This window comes from Eucyclogobius newberryi, unplaced genomic scaffold, assembly GCF_026437365.1.
Source record: "Eucyclogobius newberryi isolate DKJ021-1_F unplaced genomic scaffold, fEucNew1.0.hap1 SCAF_38, whole genome shotgun sequence".
NCBI classification, from domain to species: Eukaryota; Metazoa; Chordata; class Actinopteri; order Gobiiformes; family Gobiidae; genus Eucyclogobius; species Eucyclogobius newberryi.
Window position 1 is genome coordinate 739,962 of NW_027316034.1, and position 17,539 is coordinate 757,500.

The 17,539-nt window shown below is 49.3% G+C and overlaps 1 protein-coding gene across 4 annotated transcripts in view; it reads right to left on the reverse strand.

Moving 5' to 3' along the window:
• The window catches only part of cdc42bpb (CDC42 binding protein kinase beta (DMPK-like)), a 116,401-nt gene extending 105,887 nt beyond the window's left edge, over positions 1-10,514 (reverse strand). Inside the window, exons 1-4 of one of the 4 annotated variants that reach the window (XM_072462143.1) lie at positions 10,081-10,514; positions 2,753-2,978; positions 2,517-2,608; positions 1,289-1,372 (exon numbers count right to left, since the gene is read on the reverse strand). In XM_072462143.1, the coding sequence (XP_072318244.1) occupies positions 1,289-1,372; positions 2,517-2,608; positions 2,753-2,942 (366 nt within the window). In that variant the 5' untranslated portion in view covers positions 2,943-2,978; positions 10,081-10,514. Of the gene's footprint in view, positions 1-1,288; positions 1,373-2,516; positions 2,609-2,752; positions 3,115-10,080 lie in introns of those variants that run through there. The other 3 variants (XM_072462146.1, XM_072462144.1, XM_072462145.1) reach the window with 3 other exon arrangements.
• Between the last annotated feature and the right edge of the window lie 7,025 nt (positions 10,515-17,539).

Here is a 17,539-nt window from a genome sequence, read left to right on the forward strand (position 1 = left end):
TCACACACACGCCACTCGTCACACACACGCCACACACACGCCACACGCCACACACGCCACTCGCCACACACACGCCACACACACGCCACTCGCCACACACACGCCACTCGTCACACACACGCCACTTGCCACACACACGCCACTCGCCACACACACGCCACTCGCCACACGCCACACACACGCCACACACACGCCACTCGTCACAAACACGCCACACACACGTCACACGCCACACACACGCCACTCGTCACACACACGCCACTCGCCACACACACGCCACTCGCCACACACACGCCACTCGCCACACACACGCCACTCGCCACACGCCACACACACGCCACTCGCCACACACACGCCACTCGCCACACACACGCCACTCGCCACACACACGCCACTCGCCACACGCCACTCGCCACACGCCACACACACGCCACACGCCACACACACGCCACTCGCCACACGCCACTCGCCACACGCCACACACACGCCACTCGTCACACACACACGCCACACACACGCCACACGCCACACACACGCCACTCGTCACACACACGCCACTCGTCACACACACGCCACACACACGCCACACGCCACACACACGCCACTTGCCACACACACGCCACTCGCCACACACACGCCACACACACGCCACTCGCCACACACACGCCACACACACGCCACACGCCACACACACGCCACTCGTCACACACACGCCACTCGTCACACACACGCCACACACACGCCACACGCCACACACACGCCACTCGCCACACATACGCCACTCGCCACACGCCACACACACGCCACTCGCCACACACACGCCACTCGCCACACACACGCCACTCGCCACACACACGCCACACACACGCCACACACACGCCACTCGCCACACACACGCCACACACACGCCACACGCCACACGCCACACACACGCCACACACACGCCACTCGCCACACACACGCCACACGCCACACACACGCCACACACACGCCACTCGCCACTTGTCACTCGCTCACAGGAGAGAACAAGAACCTGCCGTGTCATTCGAGCAGGTCCGAGCCTTTGAGCTCCAAACACTAGAAGGTCTGAGCAGGTCAGATAATGGTAGGGGTTAGGGTCAGGGGTTAGGGTCAGGAGTTAGGGTCAGGGGTTAGGGTCAGTGGTTAGGGCCAGTGGTTAGGGTCAGGGGTTAGGGTCATGGGTTAGGGTCAGGGGTTATGGGTTAGGGTCAGGGGTTAGGGTCAGGGGTTAGGGTCAGGGGTTAGGGTCAGGGGTTAGGTAACTCACCTCTGCTCTCTTTAACATCTCCCACTTGTTGAGAATTTTCATGGCAAAGACTCTTTCCGTGTTCTTCAACTTCACCACTGCCACCTGAGGAAAAGAGACGAGATGAGAAGGAGAGAGGAGACGAGTTAGTGTCCTACAGTCATCTATTGGTAATGTTTGTCTGGACTAAACAGACCAAAATTCATACAAAAAATAACTTTTATAACAAAGACAGTGGCATTATTAAAGGCGCAATGGACGATTTTTCGGCAATTTGAGAACGCAGGCGGAAGTGCACATGCCACTCCCCCGTGCACATGCCACTCCCCCGCGCACATGCCACTCCCCCGCGCACATGCCACTCCCCCGCGCACATGCCACTCCCCCGCGCACATGCCACTCCCCCTGTTGTTGGACCCTCTGCTGGACCCTCTGCTGGACCCTCTGCTGTGCCCCGCCCCCTGTTGTTGGACCCCCTGCTGGACCCTCTGCTGGACCCTCTGCTGTGCCCCCTGTTGTTGGACCCCCTGCTGGACCCTCTGCTGGACCCTCTGCTGGACCCCCTGCTGTGCCCCCTGTTGTTGGACCCCCTGCTGGACCCTCTGCTGGACCCCCTGCTGTGCCCCCTGTTGTTGGACCCCCTGTTGGACCCCCTGCTCCTCCCTCACACATCTGTAAACTGTAGAAAGCCTCTTCTTTTGGCAGATCTAAATAGTTTTTCTTTTGGACTTTTAGGTTGTTTGATCTTCATAGTTTTATGTTGAATCACTAAAGTTCTTTATGATTCATGTTGTAATAATCTCTCTCTAGAAGACTTTCAGTCACAGATTTACACCTTCATTTGTCTGTGGGAGGAGTTAGAGTCACATGTGGGAGGTTCTTCTATGTCCGACACACCTGGCACAGGTATGAGCTCTGAGCCACGCCCACATCTGTGAACCAGACCAGGACCAGAGCAGGACCTAAAGACCAGACCAGGACCAGACCAGGACCCAGGGCCGGCCCCAGCACATTTGGTGCCCTAGGCGAGCTACTTCCCTGGCGCCCCCCCCCAAAAAAAATTAATAATAATTCTGCCAAGCATAAAACACATATGTAACAATTTTCGTTAGATTTATTTGTCAATTCCAAAATAATGTTTGGATACATAGAAGGGGACGCAAAAAACTCGGCCCTGCCAGGACCAGACTAAGACCAGACAAGGACCAGACCAGGACCAGGACCAGACCAGGACCAGAGTAGGACCCACCTCTCCAAAGGCTCCTCGGCCAATCACTTTGAGGATCTCGAAATCTTCTCTGTGCAAACGCAGCTCCCGAACTCTCTCTGTGAACGGACGAACTGAAACCAGAGGAAACATGAGACAGGAGCACAGACAGGAGCAGAGACAGGAGCAGAGACAGGAGCAGAGACAGGAGCAGAGACAGGAGCACAGACAGGAGCACAGACAGGAGCACAGACAGGAGCACAGACAGGAGCACATACCGCTCTCGAGGAACTCCTGCACATGTTTCTCTCGTCTCAGAGGAGTTTGGCTGCACTCGGAGCAGAAGCCGAGCAGAAGGTCCAGAAGAGTCTCCACCCCCAGAACCTCAGCACTCGGGTCTGACAGGAGCACTGCCAGGGTCTGCAGGCGCTGCTCCGCCGAGGTCTGTGCAGAGGTCTGACTCGACATCCTGACACCGGAGAAGAACCTGGACTGGAGCCTGGCCTGGAGCCTGGAGCCTGGAGCCTGGAGCCTGGAGCCTGGAGCCTGGAGCCTGGAGCCTGGACTGGAGCCTGGACTGGAGCCTGGACTGGAGCCTGGACTGGAGCCTGGACTGGAGCCTGGACTGGAGCCTGGACTGGAGCCTGGAGCAGAAGGAGCTGTGGGTGAATGTTCTTGTACATTTCAGTTTTCATCAGAATCAGAAAAGTTTTATTACAAATAAACAAGACACTGCTAATGCCAAACGTTTCACCTCCGGCTGAATTCAACCCAATCACAGTCACAACAGCAGTCGTCTCAGAGGAAGACGGTGAAAAATGGATTAAACAATGTCCATAAGGACGATGTCCCAGAGTCCTCTATCCTTAGACACATGTCCCAGAGTCCTCTGTCCTTAGACACATGTCCCAGAGTCCTCTGTCCTTAGACACATGTCCCACAGTCCTCTGTCCTTAGACACATGTCCCACAGTCCTCTGTCCTTAGCTCCTCCTTCTGCAGGAAAAAGTATAAACCTGGAGGAGTTCCACATGAAGGAGAGACAGTGGAGCTGGAGCCACTCAGGAGGAGAACCGGTTCTACAGGAGGAGAACCGGTTCTTCAGGAGGAGAACCGGTTCTTCAGGAGGAGAACCGGTTCTTCCAGAAAGATGAAGAGCGTTCATATGGAGTAGAGAGCATTTCTCCAGGAGAGGATCATCTGGGTCATAGGTCATCCTGTGCCAAAAGAAAGTGACTCCGCCTCCTCCTTTACTTTACAAATATGGTCATTATTGTGTGCTGCCATTTTCAATATGTTGGGCAAAGTTTATTTTAAAGAAACTTTTGATGTCCCACTCCTCAACACTATTTTCACAAAATCTCGGGTTCGTCATAAGGCGCTGGTACAGCTGGCAGCCCGGTGTAAACGCTCTCTCTTCTTTCTCACACTTATTGTGCTTTATCTCCTATATTTTGTAAATATAGTTAGTATATTTTTTCTATTTTACTGTACGATAGGGACACGCGCTGGAATAGTTTTTTAATTCAACTGTTTTTGACTTTTTTCGGCTGGATTTGAGCGTTTTTCGTTGCGTTCGTTGTGTTGTTGTGATGTGAGCTAGCTCCGAGCTAGCCCCCAGCCCCCCCGCGCCCTCCGGCCGCGCTAAAGTACGGCGTGTCGTCGGTACACGTTTATATACACGTTTATATGAAAGAGGAACTTCACGAACGATCGGGACACGCACTGGAATCGCTTTAAATTAACTTGTTTTGACTTTATTCGGCTGGATTGAGTGTTTTCGTCGTGTCGTTGCGATGTGTCTTGGCTCTGAGTCCCCCGGCTCCGGTCCCGCCCCCCGGCCGGCGCCGTACCGCGTTTACACAAAGGAGGAACTCATGAAACTGAGGAGAACAGTCGTCTTACCCGGAGATCGTCACGTTATCCCGGCAGACATCCTAAGGAAAACGCAACGAGGCAGACGGGCTGGACGTAAACTCCGAGAGAAGAGAGGGACAAACAGGAAGTCGGTTCCCGCCGTAGTCATGGGTAACGTGAGGTCCCTTCAAAATAAAATGACGGAAATAGCGATCCTCATGCGGTCCCAGAGGATTTATAGGGACAGCAGCGTCTTGATTTTCACAGAGACCTGGTTAACAGCAGAAATGCCAGACTCTATTGTAGGTTTGGACAATTTTCATCTGCTGCGGGCGACAGAACGAGAGAATCCGGGAAGAAAAGAGGTGGAGGTCTGGCTGTGTATGTGAACACGAGCTGGTCCAAACCCAAACACTGCACAGTGAGGGAGCAGCTATGTAACAAGGATATTGAACTATTGGCTATTGGCATGAGGCCATATTATGCCCCGGGAGTTCTCACATGTGATTTTGATCGCAGTCTATGTGGCCCCGTCTGCCAATGCTGAAGATGCTTGTGAAGCACTGCTCTCCTGCACTTGTAGGCTGCAAACACAGCATCCACAGGCTCTCTTCCTCATCTCTGGTGACTTTAACCACGCTTCTCCCTCTTCTGTTCTACCAACATACACCCAGTATGTTACCTGCCCCACCAGAGAGAATATAACATTGGACTTGTTTTTTGCCAACACCAAGGAGGCTTATTCTTCTTCCCCCCTCCCTCCCCTGGGCAGCTCGGACCACAACCTTGTACATCTGAGGCCTGTGTATGAACCCATCGTGCGCAGGCAGCCTGTGGTGTCCCGTGAGGTGAGGATGTGGTCTGCTGAGAGCGAGGAGGCTCTGAGGGACTGCTTCAGCACCACTGTCTGGACTGAGCTTTATGACCCACATGGGGAGGACATCAACACCATCACAGAGTGCATCACGGACTACATCAACTTCTGTTTTGAGAACATTGTTCCCTCCCGGACGGTGCAGTGTTTTCCAAACAACAAGCCATGGATTAACAGTGAACTGAAGGCTCTGCTGAAGGAGAAGAAGAGAGCCTTCAGGTCAGGGAACAAGGAGGAGCTGAGGACTGTGCAGAGGGAGCTGAGGAGGAAGATCAGGCAGGCTGAGGCCGGCTACAAGAGGAGGATGGAGGAGCAGCTGCAGCAAAAGAACATTCAGGGAGTGTGGAGGAGCCTGAAAACCATCTCGGGCTTCAAAATCCCCCCTGCCCAGACAGAGGGGGATCTACAGTGGGTGAATGATTTAAATGCTCACTTCTTGAGGTTTGATCGCTCACCCGCCCCTCCCCCTGCACAGCTGCATGCTCCCTCTTCCACAGCTGGACAATGCCCTGCATCTGTTCCTCTTCGCTTATCTGCCCCGGACCATCAGCTCCCCACTTCGCCTGGACTCACCCATCCCCCCAGCACACGGTCCCCCTGCCAACCACTGACTGTCACAGCAGCACAGGTGAGGAGTGAGCTGAAGAGGATTAAAGTGAGGAAGGCAGCAGGACCTGATGGCATCAGCCCCAGGCTCCTTAAGTCCTGCGCAGATGAACTGTGTGGAGTTATGGAGCATGTCTTCAACATGAGCCTGAAGCTGAGGGTGGTACCACAGGTCTGGAAGACCTCCTGTCTGGTACCTGTGCCTAAGACACCGCGCCCCAAAGACCTCAACAGCTTCAGGCCAGTGGCTCTCACGTCCCACCTAATGAAGACACTGGAGCTGGTCCTGGACCACCTCCGCTCCACCGTGAGCTCAGCCATGGACCCGCTGCAGTTTGCATATCGGTTTGGCATCGGAGTGGAGGACGCCGTCATCTCCCTGCTGCACCGCTCTCTCTCTCACCTGGAAAAGCCTGGCAGCTCTGTGAGGATTCTGTTCTTCGATCTTTCCAGCGCCTTCAACACCATCCAGCCGCTGCTCCTGAGGGACAAGCTGGAGACGGCTGGTGTGGAGTATGACCTGCAGAGTGGATCCTGGACTACCTCACAGACCGACCCCAGTTTGTGAGAGCTCGGAACTGTGTGTCTGACACTCGGACCTGCAGTGTGGGGGCGCCCCAGGGCACTGTCCTCGCGCCCTTTCTCTTCACCCTTTACACTGCAGACTTCAGACATGACACGGACAGCTGTGTCCTGCAGAAGTTCTCTGACGACTCTGCCATCATCGGACTCATCACGGACGACGATGACGCGGAGTACAGAGGACTGGCGCAGGACTTTGTGGACTGATGTCAGCGGAACCACCTCCTCATCAACGCGGGGAAGACCAAGGAGATGGTGGTGGATTTCCGCAGACGCCACCCCACTGCCCCCTCACCAGTGAACATCCAGGGACGGGACATTGAGAGAGTGACTCATACAAGTACCTGGTGTTCATCTGAACCACAAACTGGACTGGACTCATAACACAGACGCACTGTACAGGAAGAGCCAGAGTCGGCTCTACCTCCTGAGGAGACTCAGGTCTTTTGGAGTGACAGGGCCACTCCTGAAGACCTTCTACGACTCTGTGGTGGCATCAGCTCCTGTAGGTGTGGCCTGCTGGAGCAGCAGCATCACAGAGAGGGAGAGGAAGAAGCTGGACAGAGTCATCAAGAAGTCCAGCTCCGTCCTGGGCTGTGCTCTGGACTCGGTGCAGGAGGTGGGGGACAGGAGGGTCCTGGCTAGATTCACATCTATGCTGGACCATGAGTGTCGCCCCCTGCAGGACACTCTCTCCGCTCTGGAGAGCAGCTTCAGTGAGAGACTGATCCACCCTCGATGTGCGAAGGAAAGGTTCCGTAGGTCTTTCCTTCCTGCTGCTGTCAGACTTTATAACAAAAACTGTTAGTACCGAACACTCGCATTACTGACCTAACCTAATACTGATGTGCAAATCTGTCATATGTGCAATTGCTGTTGGAATTCATGTGCAATTCATGTGAAATTCATGTGCAATCTATGTGCTGTTGTGACACATATTCATGTGCAATTACTGTCGGGATCACATGCAATGGTATTTATTTATTTATTTATTTATTTATTTGTCTATGGGAGTTTTTATTTATTGATTTATTTATTTATTTATTTATAGGAGATCTTCTACTGAAAGTGTTTTTCAGACTTCCTATAAGTGATCTGTTCTTCTGGATCTACCTCTGGATCTACCTGCGTTGCACCAATGAAATTTCCCCATGTGGGACAATAAAGGAATATCTTATCTGAATATCTTAGTCTCGGGTCCAGTCCCGGGTCCAGTCCCGGGTTCAGTCCCGGTTCAGTCTCGGGTTCAGTCCCGGTTCAGTCTCGGGTTCAGTCCCGGGTCCAGTCCCGGGTCCAGTCTCGGGTCCAGTCTCGGGTCCAGTCCCGGGTTCAGTCTCGGGTCCAGTCTCGGGTCCAGTCCCGGGCTCAGTCTCAGGTCCAGTGCCGGGTTCAGTCCCGGGTCCAGTCTCGGGTCCAGTCTCGGGTTCAGTCTCGGGTTCAGTCCCAGTTCAGTCCCGGGTTCAGTCCCGGTTCAGTCTCGGGTTCAGTCTCGGGTTCCGTCCCGGGTTCCGTCCCGGGTTCAGTCCCGGGTTCAGTCCCGGGTTCAGTCCCGGGTTCAGTCCTGGATTCAATCCCCGGTTCAGTCTCGGGTTCAGTCCCGGTTCGATCCTTTTTTGGCTGGAGTAGATGTAGAAAACCTGCTTGAGGACCAGGAGCTTCCAGGTTCAAACCTCAGCGGAGATGGTTGAAATTTTGACATAACTATATATATATAACAAGTGAAATAAAAGATACATTCTTTCCCCGGGTCATGCACATTTACAGATTACATACAGGAGGAGGAGCCTGGACACACCCTCATCATCATACAGGAGGAGGAGCCTGGACACACCCTCATCATCATACAGGGGGAGGAGCCTGGACACACCCTCATCATCATACAGGAGGAGCCTGGACACACCCTCATTATCATACAGGAGGAGGAGCCTGGACACACCCTCATCATCATACAGGAGGAGCCTGGACACACCCTCATCATCATACAGGAGGAGGAGCCTGGACACACCCTCATCATCATACAGGAGGAGGAGCATGGACACACCCTCATTATCATACAGGGGGAGGAGCCTGGACACACCCTCATCATCATACAGGGGGAGGAGCCTGGACACACCCTCATCATCATACAGGGGGAGGAGCCTGGACACACCCTCATCATCATACAGGAGGAGCCTGGACACACCCTCATTATCATACAGGAGGAGGAGCCTGGACACACCCTCATCATCATACAGGAGGAGGAGCCTGGACACACCCTCATTATCATACAGGAGGAGGAGCCTGGACACACCCTCATCATCATACAGGAGGAGGAGCCTGGACACACCCTCATTATCATACAGGAGGAGGAGCCTGGACACACCCTCATTATCATACAGGAGGAGGAGCCTGGACACACCCTCATTATCATACAGGAGGAGGAGCCTGGACACACCCTCATTATCATACAGGAGGAGGAGCCTGGACACACCCTCATCATCATACAGGAGGAGCCTGGACACACCCTCATCATCATACAGGGGGAGGAGCCTGGACACACCCTCATTATCATACAGGGGGAGGAGCCTGGACACACCCTCATTATCATACAGGAGGAGGAGCCTGGACACACCCTCATCATCATACAGGAGGAGGAGCCTGGACACACCCTCATTATCATACAGGAGGAGGAGCCTGGACACACCCTCATTATCATACAGGAGGAGGAGCCTGGACACACCCTCATTATCATACAGGAGGAGGAGCCTGGACACACCCTCATCATCATACAGGGGGAGGAGCCTGGACACACCTTCATCATCATACAGGAGGAGGAGCCTGGACACACCCTCATCATCATACAGGAGGAGCCTGGACACACCCTCATTATCATACAGGGGGAGGAGCCTGGACACACCCTCATTATCATACAGGAGGAGCCTGGACACACCTTCATCATCATACAGGGGGAGGAGCCTGGACACACCCTCATCATCATACAGGGGGAGGAGCCTGGACACACCCTCATTATCATACAGGGGGAGGGGCTTTAAAAGGAAAATAAAACAGTGCCTCAAATGGTGATGTAGAGAAGTGCAGAAAATATGCCCAGTTTTACACACTTTAAATTTGTGTTGATATGTTTTCAATAATAGTGTTTATTGTGTGTACATTTAATGAGTGTACATTCATGTCAGTGTTTATTGTGTGTACGTTCATGTCAGTGCTTATTGTGTGTACTTTCATGTCAGTGCTTATTGTGTGTACTTTCATGTCAGAAGTGAATATTCAATGAACATTTATGATGTAGCAACACTTAGACATGATATGAATAACTTATTAATGTGTAATAACACTCTTGATACACTCTGAAAATGACATAATTAACACTGGAGACAGAAAGCCTGAAATAAAATAAACATAATATTGAATATTATAATTTCTCCTGTTTCCAACTCAAACTGAATCAGGACTAAACAAGATCTAAACCAACCAAGACTAAACCAGGACTAAACCAGGGCTAAAACCAGGACTAAAACCAGGAGTAAAACCAGGACTAACCAGGGCTTAACCAGGGCTTAACCAGGACTAAACCAGGGCTAAACTAGGGCTAAACCGGGGCTAAACCAGGTCTAAACCAGCACTAAACCAGCACTAAACCAGCACTAAACCAGTTCTACAGCAGAGGGATGGGCCGGCTCTTCCTGACCTCACAGTCCGGGGCTCAGATCGTGTTTTCCGGCCTTGTTCCGGCTCAGTCCGGGGACTCTCCGGGGCCGCGCTGAGGCTCAGGCCGCAGAAGGTGTCTCTGACGCGGGGCGAGTTCAGACGAAACCTCGGTCCAGGACTCGGAGGTCTTTAATCCTAGACCTGAACTCAGACCAAACCGGGTCTACACCAGGTCCAAACCGGGTCTAGGTGGAGCAGGTGGGCACGCGCAGCTCCATGACACCAGGACACACGCATGCGCAGGGACAGAGGAGCGAGGCGCAGGCACGAGGCCGGTTCTGGTCCTGGTTCTGGTCCTGGTTCTGGGTCAGGATCGGGGTTTGGCCTGAGTCCGGCGAAGACTCAGGAAATGGCCGACAGCGGGAGCGCGCAACAAGCTGCGTACGTGCACGCACACTTCCTCTTCTGCGCCTTCACAATAAAACACTTCTGTTTGTGCCTTCACTATAAAACACTCCAGTTTGTGCCTTCACAATAAAACACTCCAGTCAGAGCCTTCACAATAAAACAGCCTGGGACTTCCGGATATGGGGACGAACAAGACCGATACTCACTTCGTAACTGTAAAAAAGTGTTTTAAACTCACTGTTTGACCCATATAAGAGATGAGTAAACAGGAAACATATAAGACTAACATTGAATACTAAATGTAACCCTTATTTCTTGATTCTCATGGGTCTCGGTGGGAGTGGGTATTGCGGGTTACAGTTGAGTTTATAATGTAAGGTGTTTCCTGTTATGTTCCTATGCTAAAAACAGTGTTTGAGCGGTGTAACCCAGGTGACAAACGCGGATCTTAGCTCTTTCTCCCTCCCGTTTGCGCGCTCCTCACACTCTCGCTTGTTACATTACGTCATCGCCGCCGTGCGTCAGTCGGTCACGTGGTGGTGCGCCGCCAATCGGCTGTATATAAACAGGAAATAGGTTGCGGTTCGGGACATGCCGGTCGGGTTGTTGCTACAGGATAAATGGTCACGGATCTTCCTAATTTCATTGTGTCTGTTTAATTGACTTAATGCATTTACTGTCCCACATCTTAGGAGTAGTGATGGCCAAATCAAATCAATTTATTTTTGTAAGGCCCAAAATCACAACAACAGTTGCCTCTGAGGGCCACAGGGAGAAATGAAGTCAGACAATGTCTGTGGTGGCGAGGGACGATGTCCCAGGTCCTCTGTCCTTAGACTCTCCTTCTGCAGGAAAAACTACAAAAAAAACCTCTTTGGGAAAAAAGCGTAGAAACCTGGAGGAGTTCCAGTGAAGGAGAGATCCCACTCTCACAGACGTGAGGGAGACTGGAGCTGGACCCACTCTTCAGGCAGATGAGGGACCGACTGAGGCGAACTGGACCCACTCTTCAGGCAGATGAGGGACCGTCCACACAGGGCAGGGACACTTCACCAGGAGAGGGACATCTGGGTCCACAGGTCCTCAGGAGTGAGAGAAAGAAAAAGAAGGCGGTGAACAGTTTGCAAGTGGAATTAAAAAATAAATATTGTTTGATAGCATAAGTAGTCAGAAGAAGAGGACAGTGCTCAAGCTGCCATACTTCCCCCAGCACAGTTGCTGCTAGGGCAGCGGAGCTAAAGCTGTGGGTTTATATTTCTGTTCCTAACTGGCCTGACCATAAGTCATTTCGAAGAGGAACGTTTTAAGCCTGGACTTAAATGAAGAGACTGTGTCAGCATATTTAACATGGGTCGGGAGCTGATTCCATAACACAGGAGCTTGGGAGCTAAACACTCTACCTCCTACAGTACTTTTAGAGACTCTTGGCACCACCAGAAGGCCGGCATTCTGAGAGCGAAGAGCTCTGTTTGGATGATATGGTTCTATAGCATCTTTGAGGTGGGAGGGGCCATGTCATTTATGGCTTTGTAGGTCAAGAGTAGAATTTTAAATTTGATTCTAAACTGGACGGGGAGCCAGTGATGAAGCCCCATGAACCATTTGAGGCTTTAGCCAATTGTATCAATACATGAGTCGATGCCTTGGAAGGTGTTTCATTTGCTCCACTACGCCATCTTGTGGTCAAAAAAATGTAATGCGTGTAAGACGGTGCAGTGTCACAAACCAAATGATAACCGATTTTATTGAGAAAATAACACCAATACACAAAAAAAGAAATCGTCTACTCAATTATGCATATTTAGTCCAACAGATTGTGTCACATGGTTCAACAACAAGACCTGATCAGGTCTCGAGCTCATATTCCCCTGTTCCCAGGGCTGATTTATCTCTAAATAAGCCTCACAGAATTCTGATATCTCCAGGTTCATATTGGTATTTATTAGGGCTGGGCAAGTTAACGCGTTATTATCGCGTTAACTCATCACTTATTTAACACGATCAATTATTTGAGCGCGTGTTAAGGCAGGTGGGATTTCCCTGGTCCAGTTCTAAAGCCAGTGTTGTACCTGAACGAGTTCATTGAACGAAAGTTCATGAACGCGTTCATAATTTTGGTGAACGTGAACTGAACGTACTGTTTTACTGCTGAAGAACGATAAAGCAGAATACACATTCTGCTTCCGAAGAGTGCACACGCTTTTTTGCTCGCTCCGCTTGCTATCGCTGCTTTCCTTATTTATTTTGCTTTTTAATCAGTTTTTGTCTTCCAAACATTTTTGCTTTAGACTTTTTCAAGTAAACCAAGGATTTTAAGAACATTTTTCCAGTTTTAACGACATATCTGACGCCAGCGACATGTCGGGAGAAGAAGGGAGAAAGACTGTGAACGCTGTCGGAAATATCAACAAGAAATTAATGAGCTGAAAACACGGATATTTGTTTTGGAATCTGAAAAAGTTCTTCACGATACCATTCCTGTGTCAACCGACGGTAAGAAGAGCACACTTTTTACAAGAAAAACTGCTACTTTCAACCTAAGCCGCAGTGACTCTGTGTCGTTTCCAAAACTGTCTAAAAACCAGAAAGACCAGGCTGTTTCTTGGAACAAACTTGGAGCAAAGCCTAAACGATAAAAAGATAACGTGAAGTCACCTAAAATACAGCTCACCAACAGATTTTTACCACTTTCAGAGATGGAATTAAATGAAAAAAGGAAAGATGACGTGGCCAAAATACAGCGAGGAGGATCTGTGCCAGGAGCCAAGGTCATGCAGATTGTTTTGGTTGGGGACGGCGCGATAAGTCACGTGACGCATGAAAAGATAAACACACATTCTTTTCCAAGCGCCACTGTTTCTGAGATAACGTCACTCCTTCCAAATATTATGGCTAAGCATGGAGGAGCTAAACAGCTGATTGTGCACGTGGGTGCAGTGGACATGCGGCGGGAACAGACTGAAGTTTTAAAAAAAGACTTCTTGAAGTTATTCGACGTGCTTGATCAAATGGAAATCAAAACATTCATAAGTGGACCTCTTCCAAACATCGACAGGAGGAACAAGTTTAGCCGGCTTCTTCAGCTGAACACATGGCTGTCCAAAGAGTGTTCCCCGAGAGGACTACACTATATTGAGAACTTCTATCTATTCTGGAAACGAGAGGACCTGTTTAAGAGAAATGGCCCCCACCTATGCAGAGGTGGAGTGAGGGTGCTGACAGAGAACCTGCTCCACGCTCTGAGGCATTGGACTGGGCCTGGACAGGGTCCTGAGCAGATAGTTAGAGAAGAGAGGAATGAGAGAAGAATTCCTGCTCCATCAGCCAGAGACCGAGCCAATGTTTCAACATCAAAAGCACCACAACCTCAGCCTCCACCAAAGGATTCATCAGCAGCTGCTCCTCCACCACCACCAGCAAAGGATTCAGCTCCAGCTGCTCCACATTCACCTCCACCGCCTCCAGCAAAGGAACAATCTTCAAAGGCCTTGGACCCATCTGTGACAAGCCCAACAACATCCCTGTCATCGCCCCTGCCTTCACACCAGCCCTGGGTTCCCCCTGTAACATCTACTCCCACTAAAGATTCATCATTCTCCTTCTCATCTCCACTCTCACCCATGGGCCTTCCCAGCCATTTTGAAAGTCTGATCAAATCAGGCATTAAGATGGCTCCACTCACGCCCAATATAGCAAGGGCTATGCCGACTACACCAACAAAAGCCCCACCACCCATCCCCCCTCGCCTCTCACCTGGTCCCAAACTCTCCTTGGCTACAAAAGCCCCACCACCCATCCAACCTCGCCTTTCACCTGGTATCTCCCATAGCTAGGATGCACTGGGTCTCAGCGTTGCCGGGACTTATTGTCACATTAAAAATCATACCAACCCGGGGCCCTATGTAAAAAGAGCCCCCCCTAGTGCTATTTCTGTAGTCACATCATCACACAGATGGAAAAACAAAATGCGAGTCAGGCCCAATCTGAGAAATGTGATTCATATTCACTGTGAAAAGATAAAGCCCAGTCTCACTGAAACTAGTCTGAAACTTGCTGTGCTAAATGTCAGATCCTTATGTAACAAATCTCTCTTAATTAATTATTTTATTTTTTCTTATAATCTTGATTTTATGTTTTTAACTGAAACATGGCTTGACAAAAACACAGGAAATGTAGTTCTGATAGAATCTGCTCCACCCAACTTTAAGTTTGAATCTGAAACACGAGAAAACAAAAAAGGGGGTGGAGTCGGTGCTGTCTTTAGAGATGAAATAATTTCCCGCAGGTTGTCTTTTGGGGTGTTTTCATCATTTGAGTATGTATCCTTTAAAATGGAGCTAAAACGGTCTCCATCCATTCTCTTCATTGTTTTATACAAGCCTCCCCAGCACTGCCAAAGTTTTATTGATGATTTTACTGAGATGCTTTCAGTCATATGCACAGACTTTGATGGTTTGGTCATTACAGGTGATTTCAATGTGCATGTTGATAATATTTGTGACAGAAAGGCTAAAGAGCTTGATGCTGTCCTTGAAACCTTCAGTCTTACTCAGCATGTGAGAGGCCCCACCCACAGCAAAGGACACACTCTAGATCTCATAATTACAAAGGGGGTAAATATTTCAAATGTTAATGTGATCGATGTTGCTCTGTCTGATCATTTCTGTGTCTTCTTTGACCTGTCTGTTTCTCCCAAACCTCCGGTTGGTCCTGCAGTTGTTCAGAGGAGACACATAAGTGATGGCACAGGTGCACTGTTTATGGAAATGATAAACTTTGAAAATGTCTCATGTTCTAATGTAAATGATTTGTTGAACTCTGTTACATCTAGTGTTTTGAATGTTCTGGACACCATCGCCCCTATAAAGGCTAAAATGGTTAAAAATAAGCAGAAGGCGCCGTGGAGAAATGATGATTCGGTCAGGGCACAGAAAAGGGAGTGCCGCAGGGCCGAACGGAAATGGCGCAAGTCAAAGCTCCAGGTTCAAAAAGAGATTTACAAAGAAAAGCTGAACATGTACAACCTAATCTTATGTAGAACTAGGGAAAGATATTTTTCTGAAATAATTGGAAGCTGCAGTAACAACTCGCGTGTCCTGTTTGCCACAGTAAACAGATTAACAAACCCTCCAGCTCAGCTGCCGTTAGAACTCATTTCCACATCCAAGTGTAATGAGTTTGCATTATTCTTTAATGACAAAGTTCAGGGCATTAAAAATGCTATAAATCCCACAATGCAAAAAATTACCCTAAAACCACCAAGACACTTAGAGCTAACTCACTTTGCACCAGTAACTGACAAAACTGTCCATGAGATCATCACCAGTCTGAGTTCATCTACATGCTGCCTTGATGTGTTACCCACCAGATTTCTAAAGTCTGTGCTGAACAGTTTGTTAGCACCATTCACTCACATAGTTAACATGTCGCTTCAATCTGGAACATTCCCAATGTCTTTGAAAACTGCGGTCATAAAGCCTCTCCTAAAGAAGAGCAGTCTTGATGCCGCAGTACTGAGTCATTACCGGCCCATCTCTAATCTGCCATTTTGGGGCAAAGTCCTTGAAAAAGGTTGTTTACCAACAGCTCACAGATTTCCTCTTAATAAACAACTCATTTGATGTTTTTCAGTCTGGTTTTAGACCTCATCACAGCACTGAGACTGCTCTTGTCAAGGTGACAAATGACATCCGCCTGAACACTGACACGGGCAAAGCCTCAGTCTTAATTATGTTAGATCTGAGTGCTGCTTTTGACACTGTCGATCATGGGATCCTCTTACAGAGACTAGAGGACTGGGTGGGCATCACTGGCACTGCCCTAAACTGGTTAAGGTCCTATCTGGAAGACAGGAAGTACTTTGTTGAAATTGGTAGCTGTGTCTCAGACCACATGACCCTGACCTGTGGAGTGCCCCAAGGGTCAGTCCTGGGTCCCCTTCTGTTCAACCTCTACATGCTGCCGTTAGGTCAGTTGATACGCAGTGAAAATGTGTCCTATCACAATTATGCAGACGACACTCAGATCTATGTTTCACTGTCGGCAGGTGACTATGGACCAGTAGATTCACTCTGTCACTGCATCCAACAGATCAGTTTGTGGATGCAAAACAACTTTCTCCAGCTGAACTCAGACAAGACTGAAATAATCGTTTTTGGCCCACAGAAACAAAGAGAAAGTGTTAGCGGTCACCTCCAGAGTCTCGCTCTAAAACCTACAAACCAAATTAGAAATCTGGGGGTAATAATGGACTCAGACTTGAACTTTAATAGCCACGTCAAATCAATAACATCAGCAGCTTTTTACCATCTAAAAAACATTGCCAAAATCAAAAATATAGTGTCAAAACCAGATTTAGAGAGACTTATCCATGCGTTTGTCTCCAGTAGATTAGACTACTGTAACGGCCTGCTCACTGGTCTCTCCAAACGAGCTGTAAAACAGCTGCAGTACATCCAGAACGCTGCTGCTCGGGTCCTGACTAGAACCAGGAAGTATGATCACATTAGTCCTGTTCTCAGGTCTCTGCACTGGCTCCCTGTGGCTCAGAGAATAGACTTTAAAGCAGCTCTGCTTGTGTACAAGTCTCTCCATGGCCTAGCACCAAAGTACATCTTGGATATGTTAGTGGATATCTCGGACTCTGAGGACCTCAGGGACCGGCCTCCTGCTGGTGCCAGAGTCAGGACTAAACATGGGGAATCTGCGTTTCAGTTTTATGCAGCTAAAATCTGGAACAGTCTTCCTGAAGATGTGAGACAGGTTCTACTCTGACAATGTTCAAATCTAAGCTAAAAACAGTTTTGTTTAGCTGCGCATATGACTGAAGGGATTTTTTCTTTGCACTCTTCTCTTTTGTTTGTGATTTTATTAGTTTAGAAAATCAGTTGAATTGATAATTTTTAATTTAGTTAATTTTATTGTAGTTAATTTTTATCTTTGCACTCTTCTCTTTTGTTTGTGATTTTATTAGTTTAGAAAATCAGTTGGATTGATAATTTTTAATTTAGTTAATTTTATTGTATTTCTGTAATTTCTTTGAATTGCCTTGTGTATGAAATGTGCTCTACTAAAAAACTTGCCTTGCCTAC